Raw genomic sequence first — 25,815 nt, 5'->3', positions numbered from 1 at the left:
TACCGCATGTAGTAAATGCCCATTTCACTACGTAATCACCCCCTTCACATCTCATATGAGCAGAGATGATGTTATCTTACAGACAGCCACAAAAAGACAAGTGAATAATGGCAGCACAGCATCAGCATACATATGTGTAAGGAACACGAAAGAAGACATTCTTCCCAATTACATACACCTGAGGCTCTGAATGAGCTAAGGATGTAGTGTAATAGGACCAGGTCTGCCCTCCACGTATTAGGGGGAAAGCAGGGGAGGGAAGGCAAGAGGACCTATCTGAACGATAAAATCACTCACACTGTCTCTGTATTCCTGATGTTCTAAAAATACACTGCACTGACAAGTCATTTGTCAAGGCAACCTTTCTGAGACTAAAACGCGATCAATGTGCCAACCAACACTTCTCCACTATCATTTCATTTTGAGCCCTGCTTCACCCTTGTCTTCCACAAACTGGCTCTTTAGCAAACTGACCCACGCCACAATCTTAATATCTGGAGTTCAGATACCACCCCTCTCACCTGATTATCTTAGAGCCATTTTATGCACCGTACTTTCTCAGTTTGTCACTGCACATTAGACGCTGGCAAAGACTGTACCAAATTTCATTATCCTAACATACAACTGTCAATACGCTCGAACGTGGTGTCTCTTTACCTTGGTCTCCTTGGCAGAAAACTCTGAGGAGTTGGAAATTTTCATAGACTTTGACCGGTGTGACTGCCGCCGGATGGAATCCTCCCGGGAATATTTCACAGAGCCTGAGGTCCTCACCCGCACCTTGCTGGCACTCTGAACACTGTTCACGCCAATCATTTCGCAGGCTGACTGGGGAAGGGGCTTGGAGAAATACAAAGGCACTTTCCAGCCACTGCAAGGCTCTAATGCTGGAGGAGCTCCGCCGGGCCGCGCCTGAGCAGCTCAGAGCTCCGAGATCGCCTTAGCCCAGGAAACACCAGGCTGCTTCCTCCAGCGTCTTCAACTACCCTGCTCGCAGAGAGTCTGATTGTTCCAGGCACAGCTCACGTCACTGGCTGCGAACAGGAAAAAAAGCAACCCCAGCCCTGCTACTCGTCTCTCTGTTATACACACACACACACACACACACACACACACACACACACACACCCCATATTCACACACTGGAACAAATGGCAATTGGCCAGGCAAGCAATTCATTAACATTCCAAATAGCAACACTATTTCTCTTGTGATTGTGCAGCAAGCTCAGTAATGTCAACAACAAAATAGACCACAAATAAAAGTCTCAAGTAATCTGTTAGGCACTATGTGGGGTGGGAACAGAGATACATTTTCAAAAAGAAAAAAAAAAATACGATGGGCATCAAAAGGCTCAGTCAATTCCAAGCAAGGAAAAGGATGACAGCCACAAAGCCATCCGAATGAGCATTTATTTTCCTCTCCCCTTCCTGTTCCAGGCCACACATCGTTTAACAGTAATTCAAATTGCATTGCCTTCTGAAGAACTAAATGTTTCTTACAGCCTCAGACTACTATAGCCAGACGTTTAACCAGGAATGTGGTCAGCCCGTATGAGAAATCCAGAATAAAGATGGTATGTCACCTCCCTCTCATACTGAAAACTTAAAAAAAAAAAAAAAAATCAATCGGTTAGCACATGTTAGCTTTAAATATGGCTTAGAGTGAGACACATAAAGCCAACTCTGACCAAGAAGGAGCAAGAAGCTTTTCCAAGAGCTAGAAATGCTCTGTCTGCACAAGAATGCATGCAGCGCCCTGAGTGAGAATTACAAATTGGAAGCTAATAGAAGACCCGAGAATTTCAGTTCCTGACATGTGAAGTTCTGAGGATAATACTCAGGATTGCAATACCTCACTTTTCTGGAATCCCGGGGGTACAGAGGGTCAGTCACAGAAGCCTCCAGATAAAGGAGGGCTTAGTGTTAATATAAATACAATTTTAAAATAGTTTGTAAAATGCCAATCCGGAAGACAGTGCTGCCTCAACCGACCCCACTCCTCAAATCTGATCTTTTCCTTGATGACTCAGGATTACAAACTTCGTACAGTACAAGGCACAGCTCCTGAGCATATTCAGGAACGTGGGCCGTCTCCTCTGCTGACAGTGAGCCTGGCAGGTGATGCTTGGACTTGCGCTGGGCTGCACCGCACGTCGGGGGCTCCCTCCTACCTCCTCTGGCCTCTCCACTTCCCATCTCCTACCCTTGAAGCCTGTGACGCTTCAACTCTGCTATGAGCGAAACAAAGACATTAGAGAACTTTGGTAGAGCCTGGTCTAAAATGATAATAGATAATCGCTTCTGGACGATCCTGGAGATCTCCTCTCCTTTAAGAATGCAGGGTTTAGAATCTATGACATCATTTTTGGCTACTTTAAGGTAAACTTTCCTCTCTTCCCAGGTAATCTGAAGCTACTGAACCTTTTAAATTAAAAAAATTCTGCAGTGACTTTATATTTTACAAAGCATGTTCCAAAGACATAAAAAATGATGATAAAGTCGCTCGTTTAGAACATGCATAATTCTAACTTAAGCGAATGGTGATTCTATAGGCCAATATCTCCATTTAATACAAATAAGCCTGAGGTAGAACCCATGAAGGAACTAGCAGCAGAGCCAAGATAAAAATTCAAAAAGTACTAGTGGAAGACACGAGACCCTGCTTCAACGTGTCAGAAACAGGGAACATGCTGTAAAAGCAGCACATCGTTTGGGTATTTGCCAGGCAGAATAATGAGGAGTTAGAACACACCTCCTGATGAACTTAATTTCCTTTTCCCTACCAAAAAGCTTACATAAAAAGAATGAAAATCATGTGCTGCCATGTACAGAAATGGAATCTGATACACAACCTGATTTCTGGGACATTTAGCAGAAATATCCTATCTTTACCCAAATACGTTGTCTTTATCCAAAGACTGCCCAGCTGGTATTATTCCTCCTGTAATGTCATTCCTAATAACAACTTTCACCTGTTTAACACCTTATACTTTACAGCAGTAGCACAGGTTATCTCATTTGGGTTCTCAACTTGACAACTGTGTGAGGGGGTCGAGGTGAGTGGGGATTGTAGAACCCCCTCTTCACAGGCAGGAGAAGTCAGTTCGGGAGGTGACGGCAGAGCCGCGTTCAAATCCTCACTTTGAGTCACACCGCAAACCACGCAGTTTCCTCATACTGTTCCCAGCACTCTCATGTCGGGACAGAGTGAAGAGCACAGAGCCATGCCTCCACAGGGTCAGGATGAACAACACAGGGGGCACGTGAGGAAGCTGGCGGGGACCCCTAGCACTCAGGGCCCCTGGGTGCTCTGACCCAACCCTACCAACCTGAACTCAGTCCCACTTCTTCCCAGCACCACCGTCCCCTTCAGTCAGGCCTGTGTCTTCATTCCCTAGGACTGCAGCTCTCACTCAACCTGCACGCGCAACACATGCTTGCCCGCTTGCCGAGGCTCTCCTGAATGGTCCCCGCTGGTGTCCTCCCGCCAGGCACTCTCTTGCTGCACCCTGATCCTTGCTTTCACCATTCAGGGTTCAGCTGAAATGTTACCTTTTCCAAGGGACCTGCTCTGGCCACCCTCCTAAAACAGCCCCTCCCCCTCCCCCAGTCACTCTCCATCATGACTGCCATCTCCTGTCTGCAGAGCATCCCTGGCTGTCTGAAGTCCTCCGCGTCGCACAGCCTAAACAGCATCTGCAGAGAGCAGGAGCTCAATGACTACTTGTCAAATAAACTCCTTAAATATACAGGAAGTTTCCCTTCTCTATTGTATTTCATGTCATTTTCTTTTTAAGAAAATTCAGCATAATTTTTTTTCTGAAAAATGACTACAGTTAATGCAAAATGAACTTCTTTCCTAAAGGTAAAATACAGCATGCAGTGAATTTTAAGTTTCCTTCCCACACTAGTTTCCCAGTCCCTTTGCCCAGAAACAAGCAATATTGCCAGATTCCTATGCATCCTTCCGGACAGTCCATCCATGGACACTGTGTGTATGTGTGAGTGTGTGTATGTATCCTGTTTCTTCTTATGGGCTATAAATGAAAGCATGATATATATTCTTTCTGTTTCTTGTTTTTCCTTACCATCAAGATCATTCTACTTTAGCACACATAAATCTACCTCACTCTGTTTCATCGCTACACAGTATTCCAGCATACAGATGTATCAGGGTCTTATTACTGGACATGTAGTTTGCAGTCCTTTGCTCCATAAATAAGGATGCGGTGAATATGCCTGTAATGTAGCACACCTTAAATAACATTTAAACAATATGGTTTTCCAATTGTTTTCTGAATATGTCTAATTTTCCTCCCCTTACGTTTACATCACCCACAGTTGTGGTGTTAGGTACATATGCAGTTCACAACTAGATTCAATATTTAATGATGGCCCCGTCCTGCCCCACCCTGCTCTGAGAAGGCTTGACTGTTTTTAGACATCAGCCAGCCTGTGCAGAGGAGCCTGCTTGCTATAAAATAGAGGCAGGCCTCCTGGAGAGCAGCAGCTGTTTAAGGTACAAAATAACTTTTCATAAAAGCTTTAGCAGAAAATAAAGGTGACTTCCATATCAAATAGAAATTGCAGGAGAAATTTAATTACGCAAATTAACTGGAAGGCTGGGAATCCATACTTCACCTTCTGCTGCTTTCTTTTACTGAAGATACTATTTGGTACACAAGCCCTAACAAGTTTCTAAAAAGTGTCCCAGTTAATGGTCAAAAGAAAAACTCTCTAAACCTCTCAAAAGGCAGAGCCCCAGAGAACTGAACCCCATCTAATACATTGCTCACGTGTGCCTACCAGGTGCCAGGTGCCAGGGATACGTACAGCACCAATACCATAAGGCCCTAACATGCAGCTGGCACACAGTTGGGGGTGGGAGGCGGGGTCAGCAGGAAATTCTGCCACAATTACAATGGTGAGTACCTTCTGGATACCCATGAACTAAAGACTTGCAGAACTCCAGTGAGAGAGTTGGGAGGACGACAGTGGCTTCTAGGTAGGTGCATCCTTCCTCTTTATAAAGCTGGGACAAAGTGAGAGAGTGGCATGGACTTATATATACTACCAAATGTAAAATAGCTAGCTAGTGGGAAGCAGCCGCGTAGCACAGGGAGATCAGCTCGGTGCTTCGTGACCACCTAGAGGGGTGGGATAGGGAGGGTAGGAGGGAGATGCAAGAGGGAGGAGATATGGGGATATATGTGTATGTATAGCTGATTCACTTTGTTATACAGCAGAAACTAACACACCATTGTAAAGCAATTATACTCCAAAAAAGATGTTAAAAAAAAAAAAAAACCCACTGTGGAACCATTAGCAGAAAAGGCTGAAGACAGAGTTAAGCACTCTGGAGAGAAGCCAAAACGGTAATGAATTCTAAATATCAACTGTCCAGAGGTACAATTAAAACAGTAGGGGAGGGAAGAGAGGCGTGAGATGCAAGAGGAAACCAGCTTCAGTTTATTTTCAAAACAGAATGATGGCCGTAAAAGGATCTCATGGCTCTCCTAGGTTCTTTAGGTCACACTGGCTTGTATGGAACAGAGTAAAGTGAGCGAATATGACCTGGGGGTCAGAGTCACATGGCCCATCTTCAAGAGGCTGGTGCTACTGTCACAAAGGTGCTAATAAATGATTTCTTTTCTAGGCCGTTCATTTGCACTTAATCTCATTGGGAGAGCTGGAAGGAACCTTAGAAATAATCACCTTCAGTCTCTTCATTTTAGAGATGAAGATTTCTGAGACCCAAGAAACATGACGTGGCTTGTCCAGAGCCTCATAACTAAGTGACAGAACTGAGACTTGCATCCAGGTTTCCTAATTTCCAAAAGAAGCTGTTTTTCTCCTGTGCTATTTGCTTCTTGAAGCTAAACATTCCACAACCACATATCTTTTCACACTGCATTAAGGCTTAAAATGGTTACCTTGAAATCCAATATGAGGAGCCTGACTCCAGAAGTGAATGGAGGCCAGCCACTCATGTAATAACTGCAGAGAGGAGGTTTGAAAAATCAACTCTGCCAACAGCTTAGGAACAGTCTGGGGGGCCAGAAAAATGTGTGGAAGCTTCCTGCCCCTAACATGGCAGGAGTGAGGTAGGTATCGTTCCATTCTCTGGGTACTATTCCTTTCCATATAGCAACATGATCACAAAATTAGTCAACCTTCCAGAGAACAATATCTACTTTACCACAGTCATTGAGAGTACATACAAACAACAAATGGTTTTAAATAATAAAAAGAGATAAATTAGATAAAAAGTAACTCCCTGCTTTTTTCCTGTCTTCTTCCAGGCTTTCCCAGCTGATCCTTTTCTAATCTGAGGACCAATTTTGAACCCCAGCAGAGGGTGGCAGCCATCTAGCGCTCCACGTGGCAGGACTAGATCCTAATCCCCAGGTGGTCCAGCCACATGACACCTCATGCAGGCTCCCCTACCTCTGTTCTGTGATAAGAGTCTGAGCCAGAACCCTGTTGCCACGTGTCACCAATCTACCACCTTAATGGATCAGACACCTCACAGACTACTTCCCAAAACAGAACTCATACAGCTTCTCTCAGAATACATACTGGACCTGCTCTCTGGTCCCTTAACCTTCAATCCCAGCCTGAGGAGCTAGTTTCACAACCCATTCCCTTTGCCCACTAATCCTTTTCATAAAGGTCTGATAAGGCTTATCTTTACCCATCTCAGGTGGACACAAAAGTGAAAAGTTTTGTCTAGCCGTGGGGCTAAAGATTTCCTTCATTCATAAGTCATTATCTGAAATGTAAACTAAGCCCAATTTTAATGAACAATCACTGTCTTTGGTAATTGGCAGTTGAAGGTCAAAGTTGCCTGTGACTGGTTCAACCCACGAGGCTGCGCTGCTTCCCTCCAGCGGCCCTCAGCCTCGCCTGTATATTCGCAGGCTTTAGTTCCATCTGTTCCTTAAACACACAAAGGAACAGGATGGGGAAAAAATCTTTAAATAGAACCTTCTTACATTTAAAATTAAATAACATTCTTGCTGGGGGGAGGGGGGAGCGGGGGGAGAAACCACCCTGTAAGCATGAAATAGTTCCAAACTTGAAAAAAACATTATTTATCCCTCATAAACCAAGTCCAGTCATGTAAGACGTTTAGACAAGAGTCATATATTAGACTTGCTGTTTAGAAGCCCAGAAACACAGAAGGAAAACTGCATCTTTGTGTTCATGAGACATAATTCTGTGTAACTGACACTGCCACATTCAGCTCAGACCTTTTCAAACCATCACATGGAAAAGCAACACAGAACTTTGTCTTGAAGTCACTAGACCTTCTGGAGGGGCAGAAAACCTCTCATGTACCACTAAGACAATAAAACCTTCTTCTGTGCTGGAAGAAGGTCCTCTTCATTCTATCCCAAAGTACATACAAAATGCAGATACAGAAGTGGTATCATTTCAGAGCTCCCAGAGCTGTTCTTCTAGCTGTTGGAGGCGGTCATCAAGAGGACACGTCCACCGGTTGACCCTGGAGCCGGACCTGGGCACCCGGAGGCTCCTCACCCAGCCCCCGCCCTCGGAATGTACATTCCGCTTGCCTTCCCCGTGCTAGGAGCTGCCCAAGGACGCGGCCTTGAGACAGTAAGGTGGTGTTGGGACCATCTGGATGGCCTACCTGACTGGAACCCAGTTAAGGCTGCTTATAAACTTTAAGACCCTGGGGGCGGGTGCAGGGATCCGCTGTGTCTCAGACGCCCAAGACAAGCCTCGTAAATTCTCTCGCGTATTAAACCTGCCACCTACCAGTCCAGAGTGACTGCCTCTTTCTTCGGTCTCTCCTTGCCCTCCTCATATGGGGCCAGGTTGTGAACCAACACCAGTGAGTAAACCAGTAATTACAGATGGGATGGTAAGTGCTGAGAAAATATTTTGTTCCAGAAGCCAATCCAATAAACCCGCCCATAATAATCTCATTTAGTGTCAATTCAACAAATATCCCCTAAGTGCCTAAGTCATGCCAGGCACACTGTCCAGAAGGAAATAAAACGGTCAGATATCGCTGCCCTCGTGGAGCTTCACGCCAAAGACAAATTATTCCCTAAGCAAGAAACGATGCCAATTACAGTACATGACTGTACTTGCATTTTTTCCAAAAAAAGATGATTTGTACAGAGAGAGCACCAGTTTTTGCTGCCTCACTTTCATTTATCAGAAAGTCCTCTAAACCCACAAATTTTCATTTTCCATTTCTTTGATTAGTTCACTTGGTAGTCTGGGTCACTTATCAGTTTCTATCTGTACTTAATAATTTCAAATCATATTTATAATTTCACCAAAAATGGTCACCACTTGGTGTTACGTAACAGTAACTATAAGCTCTATAGTGCAAAAGACAAAACACCTGTTTAATTCTGTTCACCACTATGATTTCCCTCATTTGTCATGTCAGGCACTAAGAACAGAATATTAAATAAAACCAGACAGTTTCCTGCTCCCACTGAGCTTACACTGAGATAGACATCAACTAAAGAACCATTCACTGAAAATAATCAAATAATCATACAAGCAAATGTAAAACAGTAATGTGCCACTATGAGGTACTCTGTGTCTCCATGGGTTCTGACCTAGTCAAAAAAAAAAAAAAAAAAAAAAAAACTAAACAAACAAAACCAATAGATTTCTACTTAATACTCTCTGCCTCATCCAAATTTCAATGTGGCCAAGACTGTAACGGTGGCTTCACCAAGGTTAACAGCATTTAAGGTGGCAGAAGAGTGCAATGGTTCTGAGCCAAACAGACCTGTGTTTACATCTTGGCTTTGTCATTGACTGAATGTATGACTTTGGGTAAGTTACTTAAATTTTCTAAATCTCAATGAAAAATGGGGGAAACATGACTCAATGGACATTTGTTGATTTCACGCTACTCACCAAGAACTTCCTACTTTAGGGGAAACTCCCACTGTGTGCTGGAGTGGGGGACAAATAGTCCCTGTCCCTGTAAGTTAGCAGCGAAGGCCATGTGACCTAAGCCAGCCACTTGATGCTGCCAAGGGAGTGACACAGACACAGGGTCAGAGCATCCCTGTTGCAGGAGTGGTGGCAGCTACAGGGTCCTCACCACACCTTTCCCATGGAAGCCACTTGGCATTTCCTCTGCTGTCAACCTTCCTTGGTGGGAATCTATTTTCCTACTATGATTCTTAAATAGCCTCCCCCTCCAGTTTGTGAGCTACCTGATGACTTTCCAATAAATTCCTTTACCCTTCAGTTATCCAGGGTCAGTTTCCATTTATTTTGTAGCCAAGAATCCTGGCTATAAGGAATGACATTATTGGAGACAGTGGAGAGGAAACACAGATGAAGCACTTAGCATAGCATCTGATATGTAAGTGGCATATTTGTGATAATTGGGTAGTAAAGCTAGATCCCGATATGCTATAAGACTTGTGATTTTGAGATCTGAAAATACTCCTGTCCAAGTTTCATGAAACAAACAATAAGGTAGCTCAAGTTAGAGCTTCACTTCAGTAACAAAGATTAAGAAGATCCTGGTTCCTATTTAAGCCTGAGTGGCCAAATATAAATAATCATCAATAAAACGTTCGTGTTTCCTGTGCCTTACACATCTATCCATCACTCCTACCCCAACCCCACTCCACGCAGTCGTGTCTGCTCATCTGTTCCCACTACCACAGTGCTCCCCAAGTCTCCGGAGAAAACATTCTGCACAATGCAAATTAATTAGAAAGTGAGGTTCCTTCTCTAGATGAACTCTTTCCTTTCTTACTTAGATAATAAATTAAAATTATTCTGATAAATGAAATGGTTTTCAACTTAGCAGTGCTCATTCAAGGTATCCTCAGCGCTGGCCAAGTATGTGCTAGAAATTTATAGTAGCATTTTTACGGGGGATGCTAACGATTAGATGTTAAAAACAGTCCAATACACATTTTTATGCAAGAGGAACCAATAAATGGAAACACAGAATCTCAGGCAAATAGCATGCAACAGGGACCAGAGCTAGGCTTTCAATTCTCAAATTTTCTAGGGACAAAACCACTACTAAGAAGACTAAAAATCTCTAGCAGAAGGAAAAACCTCCTTAGAAAGAAGAGCAACAACCAAGGGCTGATGAGAGCTAGTATGACAGTGAGATTGAGATCCCAACTTGGGTGGACAATCTAAAGTAAATCTTAATGTCTCTTAGAGGAAGCTGCAGACACACAGTCACTGACACCTGACAGCCCCAAATAAGCCTGGCAGACAGGAAAGTGCAAGCGCGAGGTAAAAAAGGAAGCGGTCAACAGCGTCTTTCACGCCTCCTGCTCTAATATGTTAGAAACACAACTGGGTAAGATATCAAATACCTTAAAAACACACTATTAGTCCCCTTCCACGTACTTTAGAAGACCCAGAGGGATTTCACAGAACTAATGGGCAACTTCTGTCTATTCTCTTGTAGGGGGCATTTTTACTAAGTAATCATTGATATGTACAAAATAACATATAAAATACATAAAACACATTTTGTATACATACAAACCACACAAAAACACATAAAAACATAAAAGTAATGTTCATGCAACATATTAAACTAATAATAATGCAAAGTAAACACCCTGCAAACCGCCACCCCCAATATGTGAAATAGAATATAACAGGGCCATTAAAGCTTCTTCGGGTCCCATTCCACCTGTTTTGCTCTTCCTCCATCTAAACGCTCTGGAAAACAATTTGGCATTATCTTGTAAAGTAGAATTTGTCACCTTATGACCTGGCAGTTCTTCTCCCAGGACTATACTCTAGAAAAACTCTTACATATATGCTCCAGGAGATGAGTTCAAAAACTGTCATTGTTTGTATCAGGAAAGCATGGGAAACCCTTCAAATGGTTAAATTAATTATGGTAACTTCGTACAACACAACAGTATATCTTCCTATTGTGAGGGAAAGGGTAAGGAAAATTCCTGGTTGACACTGTGCTGGGCTGCTCAGAGGGCCCCTCAGGAAGGAAGGACCCATCAGCCTCAGCTGTCAGCCCCTTTGAGAGCTGCCCAGAACTGAGGAAAGCCACCTGGCCCGAGTGAACTGCCCCAGGAGACGACCTGCTGGCGAGAATGGGTGGATGGCTCCCTGGTTCCCCTCACGCACTGCAGGACAGCTCTGAAGGGACACCTCTCTGCTTCAGACCTCTGCCGAGGCAGCGGAGGCCTCTGGGGAGACTGAATCACAGCCCAGCTTCTTTTCCTCTCTCCTCCAAAGTGCACCCCACCTCTCCCGGGTACCATCTGGAGACCACTCCCCAACATACTGCCTATGAGTTAATAAGTAACTCAGAGTCTGCTGCCCAGGGATCTTTACTCAGGCCCTCACTTACCTCACTTACCTTACTCTTGTAACCCTTAGGATAAGCCCTAGGTAGATACTGTTAATCTCACTTTAGAGATGGGTTTCAGAGAAGTTAGCTAAATTGCCTAAAGTCATTCAGCTGAAATCAGGACTTGAATCAATGTTGACTCTACTAGTTTCCTAAAAGCTATGCTCTTACTATTACTCTGTGGGGCCTGAGCTTAGCTTGTCTTTGTATACATTCCTAGAAGCAAAGAGAAGTGCATTTCTTTCTTTTTTTTTTTTTTTAATTATTAGGACCTTTAATTATTATTTATTTATTTATTTTTATTTTTTTTGGCTGTGTTGGGTCTTCGTTTTTGCGCGAGGGCTTCCTCTAGCTGCGGCAAGCGGGGGCCACTCTTCATTGCGGTGTGTGGGCCTCTCACTATCATGGCCTCTCTTGTTGTGGAGCACAGGCTCCAGACGCGCAGGCTCAGTAGCTGTGGCTCACAGGCCTAGTTGCTCCACGGCATGTGGGATCTTCCCAGACCAGGGCTCGAACCTGTGTCCCCTGCATTAGCAGGCAGATTCTCAACCACTGCGCCACCAGGGAAGACCCAAGTTCATTTCTTTTAAGGTATTCTTAGATTCAAGTCCTAATTGTAACTTTCTCCCAGAATTATCAAGGTTTTACAATATATCACAGCATATATTTATTTTACTATATATTTATATATTTATTTATCTTACTATATATTTATATTTTACTATATAGTTATGTAAAATACTATATATTTACTATATATTACAGTATAAATATATTTTACTATATATTACAGTAATACAGCATCACAATCGCTCACCAAGTCATGATGAGTCTACTGGTTTACAAACATAAGGTTAAATAAGAAATATTTAATTTTTATTGAGCTAGCTCTGAGAAATCTGGCTCCACCACCTTTAATCATTCTGACCAGGATAAGGGAGAGCTGCTCAGCCTCAAATCACACCATCGTTAGTTATGGGGGAAAGTTTAGGGCAGTACTGTCCAAAAGAAATGTAATGAAAGGCGCATATATAATTTAAATTTTTCTAGTAACCTTATTAAAATGAGTGAAAAGAAAACCGGTGAAATTAACTTTAATAACGTATTTTAGTTAACCCGACATTACCTAAAACATTATCATTTCAACATGTATAAAATTTGTAATAAATAAAAATCCTTTTTGTATACTAGGTCTTTGAAATCTGGTGTGTGTTTTACACTCACAAGCATCTCAGTTTCGACTCATCACGTACTGAGTACTCAGCACAGGTACAGAAGGAAGAGTTGGAAACAAAGGGCTAAGGATGAGGTATGAGAATTTCCAGTATTTCTACTCTCCACTCCTTTCCAGGCAACAATAAAAGTACTTGACATTCAGTAAGACTTGTCATAAAAAATTTTCTCTCAAATATGAAGCCTGTCTCCTTGATGATCTATTTAAACAAGAGAAAATTTTCATTTATTTATATTACTGAGGTCTGAGGTCCATGATGGACCAAGACATCATTTCTTTGCCATCAGCAGACTTGGGAACATTTTGTCATCTCATAGTATTAGCATTATTTAAAAAAAAAAAAAAAAAACCCTCTTAAATGGAGGGTTCCAAGAAAGAAACAAGGTACCTTCTCTCTTCCTTCATCTTAAAATCCCCAGAATGTCCCAAAGCTCTGCCTCTGATGGTCTGAATAACCTCCAGCAAGTCTCAATATTTTAGGGACCTGCATTCCTCATCTATGAAGTATGGGTGTTGAATGAGAAACCTCTATAGTTCCTTCCAGAACCAACATTTTGTGACTACATGGCAGAGTGTGATGAACAAACTGTCTTCTGAAAAGCAACCAAAAATTCATTTCATTGTTGTATTGCTTTTTCCTGAGAAAAAGTTGCACATTATTTACCTATCAGTGTTAAACTAAATATTGGTCCCCGAAGTCTACATCCTAATCCCTGCATTGGGAGATTTTTATGTTCCTCTGTTAAGTATGTTACCTTACGTGGCAAAAGAGAATTAGAAGGTGTGATTACGTTAAGGACTTTGAGGTGGGGAGACTACCCTGGGTTATCCTGGTGGGCACAGTGGGACCACAAGTGTTCTTAGAGAGATGTAGGAGGTCAGAGTCAGAGGACATGTAAAAACAGAAGCAGAGCTTACCACATTTGTGTTTTTTTAAGACACTAAATTTGTGGTAATTTGTTACAGCAGCAACAGGAAGCTAATACACCTAATATATCATGTTAGTATCATCCCAGATGGCGTGTCATGTGCCTTCTTTATTAGGAGTAGATGTACTGATTTCTAACTAATCTTCCTATTTCATTAGGGTTGAAAGGTTTTATGTTGGTTCTTATATGTGAGAACAATAACAGTATATAAGTTTCAATAAAAATAGCACTTCCTCTTTCTGGAAAATATGCAGAAATATTAAAATTTTAAATTACCATTAATGAAGATAGCAAGTCTATATTAAAACCAAGGCATCTAAAAGCATCTGAAGATCCACTCCCCCCACCCCAAAAAAAAATCTCACTCAAACAGGCTCCTCAGGAAATGGACAAAAAGATTATCTGGTACAGCAGAGATATCCTGTTGTCAATCAAAATCCCTTTTCTTCTCCATGGTACAGGGTTGTTGCTGGGAAGATCCAAAGACTGTTCCCAGCCCCATCTGCAGCTAGACGCCTGCCAACAGAGTGTGAGTGATGGAACCTATGCCACCTGCAGTCCAGGTCCTTCAAGAACCACTGCCCCCTCCATGCTCCTTCTCCTTTTACAAGCCAGACACAGAACAATTAAGATGTCTCTGGGGATGATGAAGGCACAGAATGCAAAGAGGCTGCTATGTTTCTGTGGAGAACCTACTCACCAGGAATGTGTGCCTCGGACAACTGGATAGGCAAGAAATACATCTCTATTGTGTCTGAGCCACGATGCAACTTGGGATCATTTACTATAGCAATTTAGCCCACTCAGATTGATACATCTATTTACATTTAAGAAAGGAGACCCAACATTTGGTTGCTGAGTTTACTTCCATGGTGACAAATTCACGGTATGTGGTAAAAATTGTAGCTTTGTGTGTAGTGAACTGACTAATCTTCTACTCACTGGGTCAATTACTCTATATGAAGGACAGTTTCCTCAGAAAATGTTTGCTGAGATGTTTATAATTCCTGGTAAAGATTTAAGGTAGTGTCAGTACTACTGGGCAATATATGATTACAAGAGAAAAATAAAAGGAATTCAAACTGTGAAAGGTAAATTTATCATAAACTTTTGGATAGGCATACTGAGATATAGAATGGTTGTGCGGTAAGACAGGGAAAAAGTGATATGTGGTGTATTTTAATTATTTCCATTACTTAAATCAAAGTTCATTAGGGTTCTTCCCAGTACTACAGATTGCACAAATTGTAAGGAGACCTTAAAAAACAAAAATCAAGCTATAGATTTTGCTCTAGTTCCCTCCTTTCTTTACTAAGCCCATTGGCAAAAGGTTAACTTTTCCTACTTATTTCTAAGAATAAAATTTTCCCCACAGGCAGTTAATCAACAACCAGATTCCTGGAAAACTGTGATAATGTGAGGCTTCCTCACTTGCAAGGGCATTTGATGGAATCTTGCTTGAGTCAAATGTGCTTCATTTTCCTAGGCCAAGAATTAGAGAAATGGGACCTGAAATCAACCACCATCTTTCTGGGCTCTCATATTAACATTAAACATAATATATCTGGGCTTCCCTGGGGGTGCAGTGTTTGAGAATCCACCTGCCAATGCAGGGGACACAGGTTCGCGCCCTGGTCCAGGAAGACCCCACATGCCGCGGAGCAACTAAGCCCGTGCACCACAAATACTGAGCCTGCGCTCTAGAGCCTGCAAGCCACAACTACTGAGCCCAGGTGCCACAACTCCTAAAGCCCACGTGCCTAGAGCCTCTGCTCCTCAACAAGAAAAGCCATCACAATGAGAAGCCTGTGCACTGCAATGAGGAGTAACCCACGCTCGCCACAACTAGAGAAATCCCACGTGCAGCAACAAAGACCCAGCGCAGCCAAACATAAATTAATTAATTTTTTTAAAAAGAAAATTGTACATAATATATCTTCTAAACTCAAAAAACAGGGGGGACCTTCAAGACGGCAGAGGAGTAAGACATAGAGATCACCTTCCTCCCCACAAATACATCAAAAATACATCTACATGGGGAACAACTCCTACAGAACGCCTACTGAATGCTGGCAGAAGACCTCAGACTTCCCAAAAGGCAAGAAACTCCCCACATACCTGGGTAGGGCAAAAGAAAAAAGAACAGAGACAAAAGAATAGTGACGGGACCTGAACCTCTGGGAGGGAGCTGTGAAGGAGGAAAAGTTTCCACGCACTAGGGAGCCCCTTCACTGGTGGAAAAAGGGGAGTGGGCGGGGGGGAAGCTTTGGAGCCACAGAGGAGAGCGCAGCAACAGGGGTGCAGAGGGCAAAGCAGAGAGATTCTCGCACAGAGGATCGGTGCCGACCAGCACTCACCAGCCCGAGAGGCTTGTATGCTCACCCGCCGGGGTGGGCGGGGGCTGGGAGCTGAGGCCTGGGTTTCAGAGGTCAGATCCCAGGGAGAGGACTGGGGTTGGCTGTGGGAACACAGCCTGAAGGGGGCTAGTGCGCCACAGCTAAATGGGAGGGAGTCTGGGAAAAAGTCTGGACCTGCCTAAGAGGCAAGAGACCATTGTTTCTGGGAGCGGGAGGAGAGGGGATTCCTTCCCCGACTGTCCATAGAAGGGAAAGCACCATTTAAACCAGCTCCAGAGACGGGCACGAGCCATGGCTATCAGGTCAGACCCCAGAGACGGGCATGAACCGCTAACACTGCTGCTGCAGCCACCAAGAAGCCTGTGTGCAAGCACACGTCACTATCCATAACCACCCCGGGAGCCTGTACAGCCCGCCACTGCCAGGGTCCCGTGATCCAAGGACAACTTCCCCGGGAGAACGCACGGCGTGCCTCAGGATGTTGCAACGTCACGCCGGCCACTGACACCACAGGCTCTCCCTGCATTCCAATTATAACTACTGTACCCCTCCCTCCCCCTGGCATGAGTGAGCCAGAGCCCCCAGTCAGCCGCTGCTTAAACCCAACCCTGTCTGGGTGGGAACAGAAACCTGAGGGCAACCTACACACAGAGGTCAGGGCAAAACCAAAGTTGAACCCCAAGAGGCATGCAAACAAATAAGAGAAAGGGAAATTTCTCTGTGCAGACTCAGGAGCAGTGGATTAAATCCCCACAATCAACTTGATGTACCCTGCAGCTGTGGAATACCTGAATAGTAAAAGAATCATAACAAACTGAGGCAATGGACTTTGGGAGCAACCGTACACTTAGGGTTTGCTGTCTGTGACTGACTTATTTCTGATTTTTATGTTTATCTTAGTATACTTTTTAGTGCTTCTTATCACTGGTGGATTTGTTTCTTGGTTTGGTTGCTCTCTTCCTTTTTTTCTTGTATTACTTTTTAATTTTTTTATTTAAATAACTTTAAAAATTTTTTTCTTTTAATTATTTTATTTTATTTCATTTTTTAATTGTTTTTTCTTTCTTTTTTTCTCCCTTTTCTTCTGAGCTGTGGGGCTGAGAGGCTCTGGGTGCTCCGGCCTGACGTCAGGTCTGAGACTCTAAGGTGGGAGAGCCGAGTTCAGAACACTGGACCAACAGAGAGCCCCCGGCCCCACGTACTATCAATCGGCAAGAGCTCACCCAGAGATCTCCGTCTCAACACTAAGACCCAACTCCACCCAATGGCCAGAAAGCTCCAGTGCTGGATGTCCCATGCCAAACAACTAGCAAGACAGGAACACAACCCCATCCATTAGCAGAGAGGCTGCCTAAAATCATACTAACTTCACAGACACTCCAAAACACACTACCACATGCAGCCCTGCCAACCAGAAAGACAAGATGCAGCCCCACCCACCAGAACACAGGCACCAGTCCCCTCCACCAGGAAGCCTACACAACCCACTGAACCAACCTTACCCACTGGGGGCAGACACCAAAAAAAAAAAAACGGGAACTACAAACCTGCAGCCTGCGAAACAGAGACCCCAAACACAGTAAGTTAAGCAAAATGAGAAGACAGAGGAATATGAAAGAGATGAAGGAGCAAGGTTAAAACGCACCAGACCAAACAAATGAAGAGGAAATAGGCAGTCTACCTGAAAAAGAATTCAGAGTAATGATAGTAAAGATGATCCAAAATCTTGGAAATAGAATGGAGAAAATACAAGACACGTTTAACAAGGACCTACAAAAATTAAAGAGCAAACAAACAGTGATGAACAACACAATACATGAAATTAAAAATTCTCTAGAAGGAATCAATAGCAGAATAACTGAGGCAGTAGAATGGATAAGTGGCCTGGAAGATAAAATAGTGGAAATAATTACCACAGAGCATAATAAAGAAAAAAGAATGAAAAGAATTAAAGACAGTCTCAGAGACCTCTGGGACAACAATAAACACACCAACAATCGAATTACAGGGGTCCCAGAAGAAGAAGAGAAAAAGAAAGGGGCTGAGAAAATAATTGGAGAGATTATAGTTGAAAACTTCCCTAACATGGGAAAGGAACTAGTCAATCAAGCCCAGGAAGCACAGAGAGTCCCATACAGGACAAATCCAAGGAGAAACACACCAAGACACATAGTAATCAAACTGACAAAAATTTAATACAAAGAAAAAATATTAAAAGCAGCAAGGGAAAAGCAACAAACAACATACAAGGGAATCCCCATAAGGTAAACAGCTGATCCTTCAGCAGAAACTCCACAAGCCAGAAGGGAGTAGCAGGACATATTTAAAGTGATGAAAGGGAAAAACCTACAACCAAGATTACTCTACCCAGCAAGGATCTCATTCAGATTCGACAGAGAAATTAAAACCTTTAAGGACAAGCAAAAGTTAAGAGAATTCAGCACCACCAAACCAGCTGTACAACAAATGCTAAAGGAACTTCTCTAGGCAGGAAACACAAGAGGAGGAAAAGACCCACAATAACAAACCCAAAACAATTAAGAAAATGGTAATAGGAACATACATATTGATCACTACCTGAAATGTAAATGGATGAAATGCTCCCACCAAAAGACATAGACTGGCTGAATGGATACAAAAACAAGACCCGTATATATGCTGTCTAAAAGAGACCCACTTCAGACCTAGGTACACATACAGACTGAAAGTGAGGGGAGGGAAAAAGATATTCCATGCAAATGGAAATCAAAAGAGCTGGAGTAGCAATTCTCATATTAGACAAGATAGACTTTAAAATAAAGAGTATTACAAGAGACAAAGAAGGACACTACATAACGATCAAGGGATCAATCCAAGAAGAAGATAACAATTGTAAATAGTTATGCACCCAACACAGGAGCACCTCAATACATAGGCAAATGCTAACAGCCATAAAAGGGGAAATCGACAGTAACACAGCAATAGTAGGGGACTTAAACACCCCACTTTCACCAATGGACACATCATCCAAAATGAAAATAAATAAGGAAACACAAGCTTTAAATGACACATTAAACAAGATGGACTTAATTGATATTTATAAGACATTACATCCAAAAACAACAGAATACCCTTTCTTCTCAACTGCTCATGGAACATTCTCCAGGATAGAATATATCTTGTGTCACAAATCAAGCCTTGGTAAGTTAGAGAAAATTGGAATCATATCAAGTATCCTTTCCAACCACAATGCTATGAGACTACATATGAATCACAGGAAAAAAATCTGTAAAAAAATACAAACACATGGAGGCTAAACAATACACTACTAAATAACCAAGAGATCACTGAAGAAATCAAAGAGGACATCAAAAAATACCTAGAAACAAATGACAATGAAAACATGACAACCCAAAACCTATGGGATGCAGCAAAAGCAGTTCTAAGAGGGAAGTTTATAGCAATACAGTCCTACCTCAAGAAACAAGAAAAATCTCACATAAACAACCTAAACTTATACCTAAAGCAATTACATAAAAAAGAGCAAAAAACCCCCAAAGTTAGCAGAAGGAAAGAAGTCATAAAGACCAAATCAGAAATAAATGAAAAAGAAATGAAGGAAACAATAGCAAAGATCAATAAAACTAAAAGCTGGTTCTTTGAGAAGATAAACAAAATTAATAAACCACTAGCCAGACACATCAAGAAAGAAAGGGAGAAGACTCAAATCAACAGACGTAGAAATGAACAAGGAGAAGTAACAACTGACACTGCACAAATACAAAGAATCATGAGAGATTACTACAAGCAACTCTATGCCAATAAAATGGACAACCTGGAAGAAATGGACAAATTCTTAGAAAAGCACAACCTTCCAAGACTGAACCAGAAAGAAACAGAAAATATGAACAGACCAATCACAAGCACTGAAACTGAGACTGTAATTAAAAATCTTCCAACAAACAAAGCCCAAGACCAGATGGCTTCACAGGCAAATCTATCAAACATTAAGAAGAGCTAACACCTATCCTTCTCAAACTCTTCCAAAATACAGCAAAGGGAGGAACACCCCCAAACTCATTCTACAAGGCCATCATCACCTTGATACCAAAACCAGACAAAGACGTCACAAGAAAAGAAAACTACAGACCAATATCACTAATGAACATAGATGCAAAAATCCTCAGCAAAATACTAGCAAACAGAATCAAACAGCCCATTAAAAGGATCATACACCATGATCAAGTGGGGTTTATCCCAGGAATGCAAGGATCCTTCAATATATGCAAATCAATCAATGTCATACACAATATTAACAAATTGAAGGAGAAAAATCATATGATCATCTCAATAGATGCAGAAAAAGCTTTCAACAAAATTCAACACTAATTTATGATAGAAACTCTCCAGAAAGTAGGCACAGACGGAACTTACCTCAACATAATAAAGGCCATATATGACAAACCCACAGCAAACATCATTCTCAATGGTGAAAAACTGAAACCATTTCCTCTAAAATCAGGAACAAGATAAGGATGCCCACTCTCACCACTATTATTCAACATAGTTTTGGAAGTTTTAGCCACAGCAATCAGAGAAGAAAAGGAAATAAAAGGAATCCAAATCGGAAAAGAAGAAGTAAAGCTGTCACTGTTTCCAGATGGCATGATACTATACATAGAGAATCTGAAAGATGCTACCAGAAAACTACTAGAGCTAATCAATGAATTTGGTAAAGTAGCAGGATACAAAATTAATGCACAAAAATCTCTTGCACTGCTATACACTAATGGTGAAAAATCAGAAAGAGAAATTAAGGAAACACTCCCATTTACCACTGCAACAAAAAGAATAAAATACCTAGGAATAAACCTACCTAGGGAGACAAAAGACCTGTATGCAGAAAACTATAAGACACTGATGAAAAAATTAAAGATGATACACACAGATGGAGAGACATACCATGTTCTTGGAAAGGAAAAATCAACATTGTGTAAATGACTATACTACCCAAAGCAATCTACAGATTCCATGCAATCCCTATCAAACTACCAACGGCATTCTTCACATAACTAGAACAAAAACTTTCACAATTTGTATGGAAACACAAAAGACCCTGAATAGCCAGAGCAATTTTGAGAAAGAAAAACAGAGCTGGAGGAATCAGGCTCCCTGACTTCAGACTATACTACAAAGCTACAGTAATCAAGACAGTATGGTACTGGCACAAAAACAGAAATATAGATCTATGGAACAGGATAGAAAGCCCAGAGATAAACCCATGCAAATATGGTCACCTTATCTTTGATAAAGGAGGCAAGAATATACAATGGAGAAAAGACAGCCTCTTCAATAAGTGGTGCTGGGAAAACTGGACAGCTACATGTGAAAGAATGAAATTAGAACTCTTCCTAACACCATACACAAAAATAAACTCAAAGTGGATTAAAGACCTAAATGTAAGGCCAGACACTATCAAACTCTTAGAGAAAAACATAGGAAGAACACTCTTTGACATAAATCACAGCAAGATCTTTTTGATCCACCTCCTAGAGTAATGGAAATAAAAACACAAATAAACAAATGGGACCCAATGAAACTTAAAAGCTTTTGCACAGCAAAGGAAAACATAAACAAGACGAAGAGACAACCCTCAGAATGGGAGAAAATATTTGCAAATGAAGCAACTGACAAAGGATTAATCTCCAAAATATACAAGCAGCTCATGAAGCTCAGTATCAAAAAAACAAACAACCCAATCCAAAAATGGGCAGAAGACCTAAATAGACATTTCTCCAAAGAAGATATACAGATTGCCAACAAACACATGAAAGGATGCTCAACATCACTAATCATTAGAGAAATGCAAATCAAAACTACGATGAGGTATCACCTCACACCAGTCAGAATGGCCATCATCAAAAAGAGAGGGTGTGGAGAAAAGGGAACCCTTTCTGGAGAGGGTGTGGAGAGGGTGTGGAGAAAAGGGAACCCTCCTGCACTGTTGGTGGGAATGTAAATTGATACAGCCACTGTGGAGAACAGTATAGAGGTTCCTTAAAAAACTAAAAACAGAACCACCATACAACCCAGCAATCTCACTACTGGGCATATACCCTGAGAAAACCATAATTCAAAAAGAGTCATGTACCACAATGTTCATTGCAGCACTATTTACAATAGTCAGGACATGGAAGCAGGCTAAGTGTCCACTGACAGATGAATGGATAAAGAAGATGTGGCACATATATACAATGGAATATTACTCAGCCATAAAAAGAAATGAAATTGAGTTATTTGTAGTGAGGTGGATGGACCTAGAGTCTGTCATACAGAGTGAAGTAAGTCAGAAAGAGAAAAACAAATACCGTATGTGAACACATATATATGGAATCTAAAAAAAAAAAAAAAGGTTCTGATGAACCTAGGGGCAGGACAGGAATAAAGACACAGACGTAGAGAATGGACTTGAGGACACGGGGAGGGGGAAGGGTAAGCTGGGACGAAGTGAGAGAGTGGCATGGACGTATATACACTACCATATGTAAAATAGATAGCTAGTGGGAAGCAGCCACATAGCACAGGGATATCACCTCGGTGCTCTGTGATCACCTAGAGGGGTGGGATAGGGAGGGTGGGAGGGAGACGCAAGAGGGAGGGGATATGAGGATATATGTATACATATAGCTATTCACTTTGTTATACAGCAGAAACTAACAGAACATTGGAAAGTAATTATACTCCAATAAAGGTGTTAAAAAAATTAAAAATGAAAACATAAAAACAAAAAACAGAATGCAGCAACTCTCCGTGTTTCCCTTTGGAAACAGATTTCTTAATTTGAGCACTTAATTAGATATAATATAAAAGGTACCTAAAATCCAAGAATTCATTATAGGCTGTTAGAAGTATGAATATTTTATAGATTCTCATGGATGAGTCATCAAAAGAGTATATATTTATATTAATAATAGGGAACATGCTGTAGTTTCTAGAGCATGGTTGTTTTCTTTTAGATCAAGCTCTTAAAGATATAAAACACCTCATAAACAGTATGAACATTGCTTAAAGGCTATATCCCACACTTATCACCTTAAACCTTTCTGCTACACTTGTGAAAATCAGCAGTTTGCTTTTGGAAGCTAACCATCAGCAGAAGCACAGCTTGGTCATTTAGCCTTCCCCCTGCAGGCCTGAAAGACGGAATGACAGCTTCTAGGTCTGTAATTATATCAATAGATATAATTATATATATTATATATATATTTATATATATAAATATATATTATACAAATAGTTACCTGTTTATAAACTATCTGAACTCTGGAGCATAAAGACTTAAAGAAACTTCATTGTATAAAAAAGAATGTTTTTTTTAAAAAAATTGGGGTGTAGTTGCTTCACAGTGTTGTGTTAGTTTCTGCTGTAGAGAAAAGCGAATGAGCTATACGTATACATATATCCAAAGGCTCATTTCCCCATCAAAAAACAAACGAAAAAAAAACAAAAACAGACTAGATACATAATACGATGCAGAAAAGGCAGTTTCATTTTTATTTAAGCGGAAAACAAGGCCAAAAAGTTAAATAATTTTCCCGAGACACCAAAACAAGGGCATAAACAGGATCAGAAGCTGCTTGCCTTTTCTGTCTTTCCCTCTGCCTATGTCTGAGGAAACAGTAGAACAGAAAGGGTGCTGGACTGAGACTCAGAACACCTGAGTGAAGCTGCAGCAATGCCACCATCCTGCTGCACAACCTTGCAGAGCCCCTTCATGTCCCCAGGCCTCAGTTTGCTCCCCTGTACAGAAGTAGGAGCTCTAAGGTCCTTGCAGGTTTCAAGTTCTACAATTTCATAAAATTACATTTTATCTTAAATACTGTAACTAAGAAGATTTTTTGCTCAGAGGAAACGATACATACCTTGAGTTGGCATAAGTAATTTCAATAACAAAGCAAGGTTCATTCAGCTTGCTATAAATTTTAAACCCATATACAGTAACTTATTTTAACAAGCTCCTATGTGAAGACCGTAACTTAAAACCTAGCATATAGCAAGTAACCTCCTTCACAGGACAAAACAGAATCATAATGATTATCAGTAGAGTATAGTTGATCATTTATATTACAGTCCAGTTAAACCAAATATATGTGTGCTAATGTCATCACCATGTGAGTTAAGTCCTTTACTGTAGGAAGACCAAAAAAGTGGATTCCAAATAGAGCACAACAAATAAATTTCAAGATGTTTAAAAGGGTATACACATCTATCTGTCAAGGTGAATTTTCTTCAAATGCACTGGGTTTATTTGGCAATGTTTAGTGTTTGTCTTTAAGTGGATATTTACTCTTAGAGTGGAATTATTCACCAGTTGCATGACCTTTTACAATAGCACAGCCAACAGCTTTCCCAAGGGTGTAAAAATCTTCTTACAAAGTAGAAACTTATAAACAATATTTCATCTCAATCTTTTTCCATCTAACCAAAAAACAATCACGAAAATGTCTTGAATGTGAAACACTATGTTCACAGGACCATTTATGGCACGTAGGACTTTCTGCCTACAAATTATAAGAAAATTATGTGAAAGAACTGAAAATAAAAGCAAAAACAAACTCTTTAAGATCCCATTCGTTTTAACATTTTATTTCCCGAGGCAGAATATTTCCCAGGAATCCTGCGGTTGATTTCCAGTACTCGGAGTGGCACGTACCACTGCCAGGCATTGTGCTACCTATCACTCATCCATCTGCAGAGGAAGCTGAGACAACCTACTTGTAACTAACAGTTCTTTCTACTGTTTAAGATCATCTGGAAAAAGATGCAACTACTTGTAAGTCTCTTTCTCTGATCCATATTCTCCCCAGTAACTTCAAAACATGACCTGGAGAGTTCAGTAAACTATCCTGAGCCCACAGAGAACAGCAGTGATGAAAGATGGCGGGGAACTCTCTGGGGAACCTCCGGCCGCTTATGCTCTCTAAGTTTCAGTTTTCAATTCTGTAAAATAGACACATTTTATGTGCCCGTGTATGCATATGTGAGTAACCTACTTACAGGTTCTTCTCAGAGTTACAAGATGGAAATCACTTAAAATGTTAAGGTATATACTCCTATACCTTAAGTGATACTCTTTACAAGAGGCACTCTATTGTTTCATGCACTGCTTCCCAGGGCAATTTTCATGTTCTCCTAAAATGTCTTTCTCTCTTTTCTGAGACTATCTTGATTTTCGTGCTTTTCTGAGGACAAGAACTGTGAGAAATCCTAGCTGGAAAACTCTTTTATTTGCCGGTGTCAAGAGCTGGGTGAAACGTCCTTTAATTCTCTGCTGCTAGCACTGCACCAATCAGAAGGCAATACTACCATAGGGCCTGAGCTCCCTCACTGCTCCTCTGGCTACAGGGTCTTTTCCCCTTGAAGAACGGACCAAGGCAGAGATTTTTCTGGTGCACATTCTGTGGCTTGTAAGACAGAGTGCAGCTCACTGACCAACAAGTGAATGACTCTGCAGCTACACAGACCCGCCCACTCAGGAAGGGCTTACCTAGAATTAGACTGAATTACTGTCCCCTCCAAGGCACCTGAAGATGCTCAATCAGATTTTCAAGACGTTGAAACCAAAATTGCTTTCCTTCAATTCTTCATTATCACTAGAATGTTTGAAATCTGAGGGGATCAAATATTTACATTTCAAGGAAAAGTTTGAAACAAACTTCTAATAATACAAACAATTAATGTGTCTTTTTTGTTGGTGTAAATAATCACCCACAGAAGATAGACTCCCATGTAGAGAATTCCCTTGGAAGTGGAATTCTTGGTTAAAATGAACAACATGAAATGACTGCCACAGAAGAACAGGTGATTATAGTACAATGGATGCTATTTCTAAAAGGCCAGTTGCTAATCTTCCGGTTTTTTTTTTTTTACAAAAAGTAAAAAAACATGAGTGTGT

At 41.4% G+C, this 25,815-nt stretch overlaps 1 protein-coding gene across 14 annotated transcripts in view; it reads right to left on the bottom strand.

Annotated features, from left to right (window-relative positions):
- PSD3 (pleckstrin and Sec7 domain containing 3) overlaps positions 1-25,815 on the bottom strand; it is a 560,140-nt gene that overhangs the window by 187,231 nt on the left and 347,094 nt on the right. Inside the window, exon 1 of one of the 14 annotated variants that reach the window (XM_082444212.1) lies at positions 658-4,817. The exons of the other annotated variants lie outside the window; for them this stretch is intronic. Coding sequence (XP_082300338.1) covers positions 658-816 — 159 coding nt within the window. The 5' untranslated portion in view covers positions 817-4,817. Of the gene's footprint in view, positions 1-657; positions 4,818-25,815 lie in introns of those variants that run through there. 14 annotated transcript variants of the gene reach the window in all.

The sequence above is a fragment of the Balaenoptera physalus genome (genome assembly GCF_965194825.1).
Source record: "Balaenoptera physalus genome assembly, chromosome: 21".
Classification (NCBI taxonomy): Eukaryota; Metazoa; Chordata; class Mammalia; order Artiodactyla; family Balaenopteridae; genus Balaenoptera; species Balaenoptera physalus.
Note: the sequence above shows the minus strand (reverse complement) of the source record. Positions and strands in the feature narration are given on the sequence as shown.